Source organism: Sceloporus undulatus, chromosome 2 (assembly GCF_019175285.1).
Source record: "Sceloporus undulatus isolate JIND9_A2432 ecotype Alabama chromosome 2, SceUnd_v1.1, whole genome shotgun sequence".
NCBI lineage: Eukaryota > Metazoa > Chordata > Lepidosauria > Squamata > Phrynosomatidae > Sceloporus > Sceloporus undulatus.
This window is the reverse complement of record NC_056523.1, coordinates 283438805-283448435: the sequence shown is the minus strand read 5'-3', so window position 1 is coordinate 283448435 and position 9631 is coordinate 283438805. Positions and strand designations below refer to the sequence as shown.

Sequence of the window (9631 nt, the reverse complement as noted above, 5' to 3'; positions counted from 1 at the left end):
TTTTATATGTATTTTGTTATTATCCTGTAGAATGTATGCCATTGGCGGGTTTCATTTTTATCGATTTTTATTGTATGTACAGCGCTGTGTAAATCTACAGCGCTATATAAATAAAGTGTAACAATAATAAGAATAAGAATGTGTATGTGGCACCAGAGCTGAACTACGCTTCCCAGAATGCCACAGCATTGAGCCACAGTTCAAGTGGTGCCAAACTGGATTATTTCTGCAGAGGGGAATGCAGTCTGTAAGAGAGAAACTGAAACCAAAATTGGGGGAAGGAGAGTTCCTATTCATGACTCCTTCCTATGTTTGTTTTCAGGCCCCATTAGAGCGAGGAAAAGCGACTCATCCTAAAAACAGGGTAAATCAGGCCGTGCCGCCCTTCAGGAACTACGACTCCCGGCATGCCTCTGCGCTCCTCGCCTCCTCGGCCGCCGTAGTTCTCTCCCGTGATGCTCTTCTTCTCCCTGGACGCGAAGGTCGTTTGAGACGAGGCAGCAGCAGCGGCTTGTTCTCTGGGCGCCATGTTGGGGGTCAGCGTCCGACGTTTCGCCACTTCAGCCCTTCGCCGGGCGCATTACGAGGAAGGGCCGGGGAAGGTAAGGCCGCGATGGGGGCCCCAGGGTCCCGGGGCTGGGCTTGTCCCGCGGGTCCTTCAGAGCAAGAGCAAAAGCGGCGAGGGGGAGGAGGCCTGTGGCGCTTGGACGGCCCTCGCCTCTCCCTCGCTCCTCCAGGGCGCCCCAATGGAGTGTGTGTGTACTGTATGCATATATATATATATATATATATATATATATATATATAGAGAGAGAGAGAGAGATGAATATATATATACACACACACACATATATATATGAGTGTATATATGTGTGTCCTGTTTTAAATATATGTTTTATAGCAGTTGGCCATCTATCACATCAACCTCCCTCTTGTAGATCATCTATATATAGATTGTGTATGTATATGTAAGTGTGTGTGCGTGTGCATACCCGTTTGTGTGTGTATGTATGTATATGTGTGTGTGTGCGCGTTACTTTAAATATATATTGTATGTTCTATATACTGTATTACATATGTATATGTGTGTATACCTATTTATGAAATTGTACATCTCTGTGTATATGCATATATGTTTGTGTGTATGTTACTTTAAAGATATATTTTATATATTTGTGTGTGTGTTTATAATATTATACATGTGTATATGTTTGTATATGTTTGTGTGTGTATTACCTGAGTCACAGATTTCACAGTCACAGACAGAGAAATATAGATATAGTCGGCCCTTCTTATACACTGATTTTTTTATACACAGATTCAGGCTCAGCAAACGCCAGCTCCCAGGATTCCATAGCCTTGAGCCAGAACAAGAGTTAAAGCCGTGCCAAACCGGGTTATTTCCCCAGTGTGGATGCAGCCCTGGTTTGTCTTGTTCTTAGGAGGTTTGAAAATGTTCCAAAAAAGTATAAATTTCAAATATCAGACCTTGGTTTTCCATTTTTTATAAGGGACAACATTTTGTTCTGCCATTGTATTTAATGGGACTTGAGCATCCACAGATTTTGTTATCCAGGGAGATCTTGGAACCAAACCCCAGCGTATAACAAGGGTCCACTGTATAACATATAGATATTGTTGTTGCTGTTGTGCACCTTCAAGTTGTTTATATGGCAAACCTTTCACGGGGTTTTCTTGGCGAGTTTCTTCAGAGAGGGTTTGCCATGGCCATCCTCTGATGCTGAGAGAGTGTGACTGGCCCAAAGGGCTGAGCTGGGGTTCAGACTCCAGCCTCCAGGATCCTAATCCAACACTCAAATCACTACACCATGCTGCTTCTGTAACACAATTGTATCACGCATACATAGACAGGTAGGTTGGTATAGATACAGCATCCAGATACAAGCATGAGAGCTAGTGTGGCATAGTGGTGTGAGTGCAGGACTATGACTCTGGAGACCAGGGTTTGATTCCCAGCTCAGCCATGAACCCACAAAGTGACCCTGGACAAGTCTTGTGCTCTCAGCCTCAGGGAAAGGCAATGGCAAAGCTCCTCTGAGCAAAACCTCCTCCGCTTTGAGTGGTACGAATGATGAAAACATAACAGTATGAACAATGATGATACTGTAAACGCTTTCTGATGTACCTGCTCACTTTATGAGTTCTGTTCCAGGAGAAGCAAAACTGCAACGCTTGCCAGTGCCATACAAAAATAATGCTTACATTCAAGTCATAATGTTACTCAGAATATATACCACCAAGGTATAATGTCACGTGAATATATATCCTAATGATTGAAATTGTAGTTGATGTCTGCTCATGTTCAAGGCCAAAATCTCAGTGTTTTTCCACTCTTTGTAGATGGATGAGTGCACACCGAATGCAAGACACTGACAATAAATGGGAAATGAGTATCTTCAGATTTCAGTTTCTTAGCATTCTGCTTCTACATTACACATGATCTTGTGCATATATCTGATAATTTAGTACCATTGCTGTAATGAAGCTGTAACACTCTTGTCTTTCTAGAATCTCCCTTTCTCTGTGGAAAACAAATGGAGGTTACTGGCAATGATGGCAGCCTTCTTTGGAAGTGGGTTTGCCGCTCCCTTTGTTATTGTAAGACATCAGCTACTCAAGAAGTGAACATGCTCTGACAGGTAACTATTGCTTGGTGTTGTCTTCTAGATGTTTAACATGGGCTTTTTACAGACTTCAAACTGGTTTTATATGCAAGGTGCGGATTGGGTTGTTAGGACTATAATCGCAATATTACAGTCAATTGAAGCTTTAATACTAAATTTCATTCATGGTGAGAAAGCACACAATTTCATGATGTCTAAGCCATCCCTGTAAGTAAGTAGGTAGAATTTATAATCAAGTCTGTTCAACAGTTCAAAGCAGCTTGTTTGTCCTTTAAACCTCCTGTTTCACATTAGTCAGTGTTACTGAATTTATCACATTGAAGTTTAATATGATAGCAGTAATTTAGCTAACACTGATCTTTGATCCAAAGCACACTGCAGAAATAATCCAGTTTGAGACCACTTTAACTGCTTTGCCTCAGTGCTAGGGAATCCTGGGAATTGTAGTTATTGTGGAACCAGAACTCTCTGACAGAGAAGGCTAAATGTCTCACAAAAAAGGGGCATTCAGCATCTCATTTGCTAAATGAACCTGCAGACACACAGCCTATTTTTGTGCTGCCAAGGTGCCCCTTGGTCAGAGGAAAGGGGGTGGGAGGTCAACTAGGCAGCAGCTGGTGGCGTTCCTACTGCCAAATGCATAGAGAAGATGGCATCTCTATAGGTCCAGGAGGATGACATATTAATCATACATTTTGCTCCAGGAGCATAGCTGGTAGCAAAAAAGTGGGTTGTATGCTAATAATGTCAAGAAACGTCTAAAAGAGTATTTGGAGCGTGCACTATGAATGAATACTATAAACTATATGAGCTTGTAGTTGTTGAATTTTATGTTTAGTAAAAAAAAAATCATGGGTTTTTAGGAATGATTTTCCATATCTATATACAGTATTACAATGCTTTTAGCCTATTTCTGTGTACTACTTGTATGTAGCCTGGTTTGCAGCTTTAAAAGTTTGAGGACAGCATGAAACATTAGGAGTAGCTGACTACTAAATATAAATGCTAACCTCTGCAAATATTGGGCCAACACTTTTTTTTAAGATATGAGTGCTGATTTCAGTACCACTCTCAGCTCCATCTAAAAGACTATCTCAGGGCCCAAACGGACAGGCCAAAATAAACCTGCTTCGGGTCACTTTGGAGATGTGCTGTTTAAATGACACAGGCATTTTAAGAGGCCAGAAGCTGCGCCAAAGCTATGCTGCAGTCCTTAGGACTGGAGCATGGCTTTGGTGTGGCTTCTGACCTCTTAGGATGCATGCATCATTTAAACAGCGTACCTCCAAAGTGACCCGAAGCAGCTTTATTTTGGTCGGTCTTTTCAGGCTCTCAGATAATTCAATTAAGCCACAGCAGTTTTGGTGCAAGGAAGTCAGTCTTCATGGCAAAAGTCCCAGATACAATTTCTAGAACCTCCAATTAAAGTGATCTTAGGCAATGAGCGACTCAAAAGATGTCTCCCTAAAACTGGGAGAGTCATTGCTAGTTCAGGTAAACCATGCCAGTATAAATAGAGGAATATGACTAGATGTAAACCAGCTTCATATTTGTCTTTTAAATATCCTGTTTCACATTGTAAACATTAATGACTAATCTGTAAAGCATAACGCTTATGCAACAGTTTTGATAACTTTATTAAATAGGCAAAATGTACACCAGATGATGCATATTTATAAGGTTTTGTTTCCATGACTGATGTCTTTCTCTTTCAGATTGGAGGTGGATGTTATCCTAGAATAGAGTTTCCTTTTCTGTGGAAGAATAAAACTAACCACACTGGATGTGCTTGTAAATAAAAAGTTGAATCTGAAAATAAAACACATGCTGTACAGTATACTTTTATTTAGTTGTCCTTCCTGCTCCTCTTTCCCCCGAGTGTTGGGAGACACTTGACTGGAGTGGGGATGTTGGCACTGATTGGTGGAGGGAGAAAGAGAGAGGAGGAGGAGGGCAGCTCTTCGTGGCATTTGGTGCCAACTCATCTGTGCCTGTACTTGTCTTGCTCATGGTGGTGCCTCATGGTGGCTTTCCACATTGCTGGCCAGTGGCAGAAGCATCTTCCACAGATCCCCTTGATTGGTTGCATCTCAGGAGGCAAAGAACTGATGCTTCCACTACTGCTAAGCATAATCGCTAAAAGTAGTTGTTCATGTTGCTGGTTAGCCTGAGAAAGAGACAGGGGGATTGGAAGAAATACATATATTCTATAGTTATTTGCCAATGTGACTAATATCAGAAATGTTATAAAGTCTTCAAGGGACTTGTTTTGGCTTCTAACGTCAGCAGATCCTGAAGAAATTAAAAGCAGAAACCTTTCACTTTAATATTTCAATTACATTAATCAGGGCAAGAAATACATTCTTTGTGAGGGTTCACAGTCTTCTAGGATCTAGAACAGTGGTCCCCAAACTGCTCTTTAAGGGATTTTGGACTTCAGCTCCCAGAATCCCAGACTATTGGCCAACATGCCTGAGGCTTCTGGGAGCTCATGTCCAAAACCTCTTAAAGGGCACAGTTAGGGACCACTGATCTAGAAAATGTTTGCCTGAAAAGCCATGGATGCTTAGAAATGTATGTTCCTTGCTTTCTGATACTCCGCCTTCTCTGTCTCAGTATCATTTAAGACTATCAGTAATGCATAAGTACCCTAAAAAGGCATTCGATCCTGTTTAATCTAGGAAGCTAATCAGGGTGAGGCCTGATTAGTATTAGATGGCAGACCACCAATGAATTCTGGGTGCTGTGTGCTATATGTCAGGAAGGAACTGGCAAAACCACCTTTGAATATTGCCTAAGAAAAAACTATGACATTCATGGGGTTAAGAGGCAGCTTGAAGGCAAACACATAATACACACACAAAGGGTTGTCTTAAAAGGCTGCAGAAATTGACAAGAATTCTTCCAGTTTCTGAACTTCTCTCGATTTAAGAAAGAATACTTCTGGGCACAATTCAAGAAGGATATTGGAAAACTGGAATGTGTCCAGAGAAGGAGGACCAAAATAGTAAAAGGTTTGGAAGCCATGTCCTATGAGGACTGGCTTAGGGAGCTGGGTATGTTTAGCCTGGGGAAATGAAGATTAAGAGATGACATGATAGCCACATAAATAATTGAAAGGATACTGTTGAAGGTGGAGCAAGCTTGTTTGCTGCTGCTCCAGAGAGTAGGACATGGAGCAATTGATTCAAACTACAGGGAAAGAGATGCCACCTAAACATTAGGAAGAATTTGTTAATAGTAGCAGCAGTTTGACAGTGGGATACACTGCCTTGGAGTGTGGTTAAATCTCCTTTGGACTTTTTTTTTAACAAGCTGGCTGGACATCTGTTGGCCATGCGTTAATCATGTATTCCTGTATGGCAGGGAATTGGACAGGATGGTTCTTGATGTTTCTTCCAACTCTGATTCTAAGTACATACTTTTTTTTTAGTTTATTGTGAACACTTGGATGAACTATGGAAAGATATGTCTGATAGATTTCAGGAATTGTTTTGCTTAACATACCAGACTGGACGACCAATCCATTCCTAGATGTCAGCAATGAGGAAACAGTACTGGAGGAAGAACTGATTTCACTCCAAAATGATACTGAGTTGAGGCCAATATCTTCCTACTACCCTGAACTGTGGAACAAAGGTTGTATCTACCTTGTTTGACACCACTTCAACTAGCAAGATTATTTTCTGCTGCTCCAGAGTCTAGGACCTGGAACAATGGATGCAAGCTACAGCAAAAGAGATTCCACCTCAGCATTAGGAAGAACTTCCTGACAGTAGGGCTGTCTGACAGTGGAACACACTTCCTTGGAGTATAGTGTAATCTCCCTCCTTGGAGGTCTTTAAACAGGCTGGATGGCCATCTGTTGGGGATGCTTTGATATGGATTTCCTGCATGGCAGGTGGTTGGACTGGATGGCCCTTGTGGTCTCTTCCAATTCTATTATTCTAACTGCCATTGCGCCATCCTACAGAATCCTGGGATTTAAAGTTTTGTGATGCACCAGCATTCTGGCAGAGAAGAGTAAAAGACTGTAAAACTAGATCCCAGAATTCCATAGGCTGGAGCTACAGCACTTAATAGTGTCAAGCTGTATTATTTTTACAGGGTAGATGTACCCAAAGCCTTTTTTGTTGTTATTCTAGATGTACTTTATTGCCTTCCCAAATTCATATTTAGCAGAGTGAGGCTTCAGTGTAGTCACCCAGTTTCTTTCCAAGCAAAGAAACAGAATGAAAATTACTGAATGTGAGGTTTAAGACTTAGTGCTTTCCAGCCTGATGTTCAAAAACTAATATTCCTGCACCAAGCACCTCCATCTCATGAAGACAGTGTTTAGATTGTTTTTACAAAGTTAAGTTGCATTTACAAAATACACTTGTTTAACTTTATAATGCTAGATTGATTGTTTTGAATTTCGCAGTAGAACAATAGACCTAATATCAAGAAATGCGTGAGGGGGGTGCTGGGATATCACCAAAGAGGAAACGGGGTGGCAGCCTGAAAAAGTTTGGGGACCTCTAGTCTAAAGGAACTGCATAAAAAGTGAAATGCTGTATATTCCAGGGTTTCCACTACATGTCCAGACACAATCACTCCCCTGGGAGAATCCCATCCTACTATACCTAATTGTGAAAGGGAAATTTTATCCTTGACCCTTTGGCACTCTTCGTATGTAAAGCTGACATCAATCACAATGAAAAGAGAGAGGGAGAAGTTCTTTGGGTATTAAACTCCAACAGGTGATGAAAATTGTAAATGCAAAATACACTCCAGTTCAAACAAGATGGGAAAATGTTATGGCTATTCAGTTAATAGCTGATGTAACACATTCACTCAGATTTTTAAAATAAATAAATAAATAAATAAAACTTTAATTTATATCATGCTTTTTGATACCACAATCAAAGCGGCGTACAACTTGTAAAAGTTTATATCCTGTCTTTCTCACACCGTGGAAACCAAAGTGACTCACAATATTAATTAGAACAAAATACATTTTAAACAATGGACTATACAAGTGTTAAACCCACTACAGTATTACCATATATACTTGATTATAAATTTTATTTATTTATTTATTTATTTAGGTATTTATATCCCACCCTTCAGCCTTAATGGCTCTCAGGGTGGCTTACAATTATTATTTTTAATCAGACAGTTCCCTGCCCTCAGGCTTACAATCTAAAAGACACGAAACAAAAGGAGAAGGGAATGATGGAGGGATAGGGGATGAGGTCCAGTGGTTCTTCTCTCCCTCTAAGGCCTGGACCAAGGCAGATGGATTGGAGGGAGGGCTCTTCCTTCTTCCAGGCTAGTCCTGATGGAACTGGACTTGCCTGGCCAACTCCCTCTCAGGCCGGCAGATGGCAGTTGACTGTGTATACGCAGAGGACAGATTTTGGGGCCAAAAATATGAGTTTTTATATAGCCCATGGATAAGTTGAGGATAAAACTTAGGAGACAGTAACAAAGGATGTGAAAGATGAAGCAAAGAAAAATGATGCCAAAGAACTTAAAAATTGCAGCAGGCATAACTTTGTTCACCCACAGTGGTGTTTCTTTTAAGTGCTCCCAGAATAGACTAAGCTCTGGTCTTTTGGCACTCTACTCAGAAGGAGATGGTTCCCTTTTTTGGTAAGAGCTAAAGTAGTGTACTGTACTTAAGTTGACCCATGGGGAAGTCAACCCAGGCTTTTGGGATCAGTTTTTTTATTAAAATTTCTAGAGTTATACATGAGTATATACAGTATTAAGAAAACATTAAAATGATTTTTAAAAATCAATACACTCCAATTAAAATACTTTCTGGATCATACAGTTAATATTTGCCCAGAGTGAACCTGCCAATGGAAAGGAATATAGGGAGAGGGCTATCTAGCTTTCCATGGAAGGGACTTCCATGCAAATATGCTTCTGGCCACTGCTGAAACCTGGGCATCCAGGCTCAGAGTTGAGTCCAGGAGAACACCAAAACTGTGACCCTGAAATTTCAGCGACAGTATAACTCCATCCAGCACAGGCCAAGTCCTTATTCCTTGACCTGTCTTTCGACTGACCAGGAGCACCTCTGACTTGTCTGGACAGAGTTTCAGTTTGTTTGCCCTCATCCAGTCCATTACAGACAACAGACATTGGTTCAGTACTAAGACAGCTTTTTTGAATCAGATGGCAAGGACAGGTAGAGTTGAGTGTCATCAGCATATTGGTAGCACCATGCACCAAAATTACAAATGATCTTTCTGAGCAGTTTTCATGTTGGTGTTAAACAGCATGGGGGACAAAACAGATCTCTGAGGGCCCCAACAGGCAAACAGCAGTAAACAAGAATCCATTAGCATCACTTCTAACTTCAGTATTAGGAAAAATATTAAAATGGGTTATATAGGAGTCAGTCTGCAAGTACACTTGGTTCTCTGTATCAGCAGGGGTTTGGTTCCAGACCTCAATGAAGATTCCAAATAATTTGGAACCTCAAGTCCCATTAGCATCAATGGATGCCAATGGTGTGTGGCCATGTTAGCATGGCTGCCTGCATGTATCACCATCAACAATGAGGTAGGGACATCCACTGATAATCCAGTCTATGGATGGCTAGCCTCCCAGTATGGAGAGCCAACTATATCTTGACAATATAGCAATCCATAGGAGCCAGCATGGGTTTGTCAGGAACAAATCCTGCCAATCTTATATTCCTTTTTGATCAGGCCATTAATTTAATAGATGGTGGGAGTCCCATTAGCATCAATGGATGCCAATGGTGTGTGGCCATGTTAGCATGGCTGCCTGCATGTATCACCATCAACAATGAGGTAGGGACATCCACTGATAATCCAGTCTATGGATGGCTAGCCTCCCAGTATGGAGAGCCAACTATATCTTGACAATATAGCAATCCATAGGAGCCAGCATGGGTTTGTCAGGAACAAATCCTGCCAATCTTATATTCCTTTTTGATCAGGCCATTAATTTAATAGATGGTGGGA

General features: G+C 41.1%; 1 protein-coding gene and 1 non-coding gene across 2 annotated transcripts; both read left to right on the top strand.

The window, feature by feature from the left end:
• The first annotated feature begins 460 nt into the window (after window positions 1–460).
• Window positions 461–4466, top strand: LOC121923927 (cytochrome c oxidase subunit 7C, mitochondrial). The gene is made up of 3 exons (XM_042454870.1): window positions 461–602; window positions 2530–2660; window positions 4361–4466. Exons 1-2 carry the CDS (start codon window positions 528–530, stop codon window positions 2644–2646), a joined length of 192 nt encoding a protein of 63 aa, XP_042310804.1. The 5' UTR covers window positions 461–527; the 3' UTR covers window positions 2647–2660; window positions 4361–4466.
• LOC121924561 lies at window positions 2084–2145 on the top strand. The gene has a single exon (XR_006102665.1). It is a non-coding gene; the product is annotated as a small nucleolar RNA Z39 (small nucleolar RNA).
• Window positions 4467–9631: the final 5165 nt, after the last annotated feature.

Bases quoted from the DNA above. Each gene is read 5' to 3' on its own strand.
- LOC121923927 (XM_042454870.1), top strand. From the start codon at position 528: ATGTTGGGGGTCAGCGTCCGACGTTTCGCCACTTCAGCCCTTCGCCGG. The intron at 603-2,529 runs GTAAGGCCGCGA...TTGTCTTTCTAG, and splicing joins ACGAGGAAGGGCCGGGGAAG to AATCTCCCTTTCTCTGTGGA.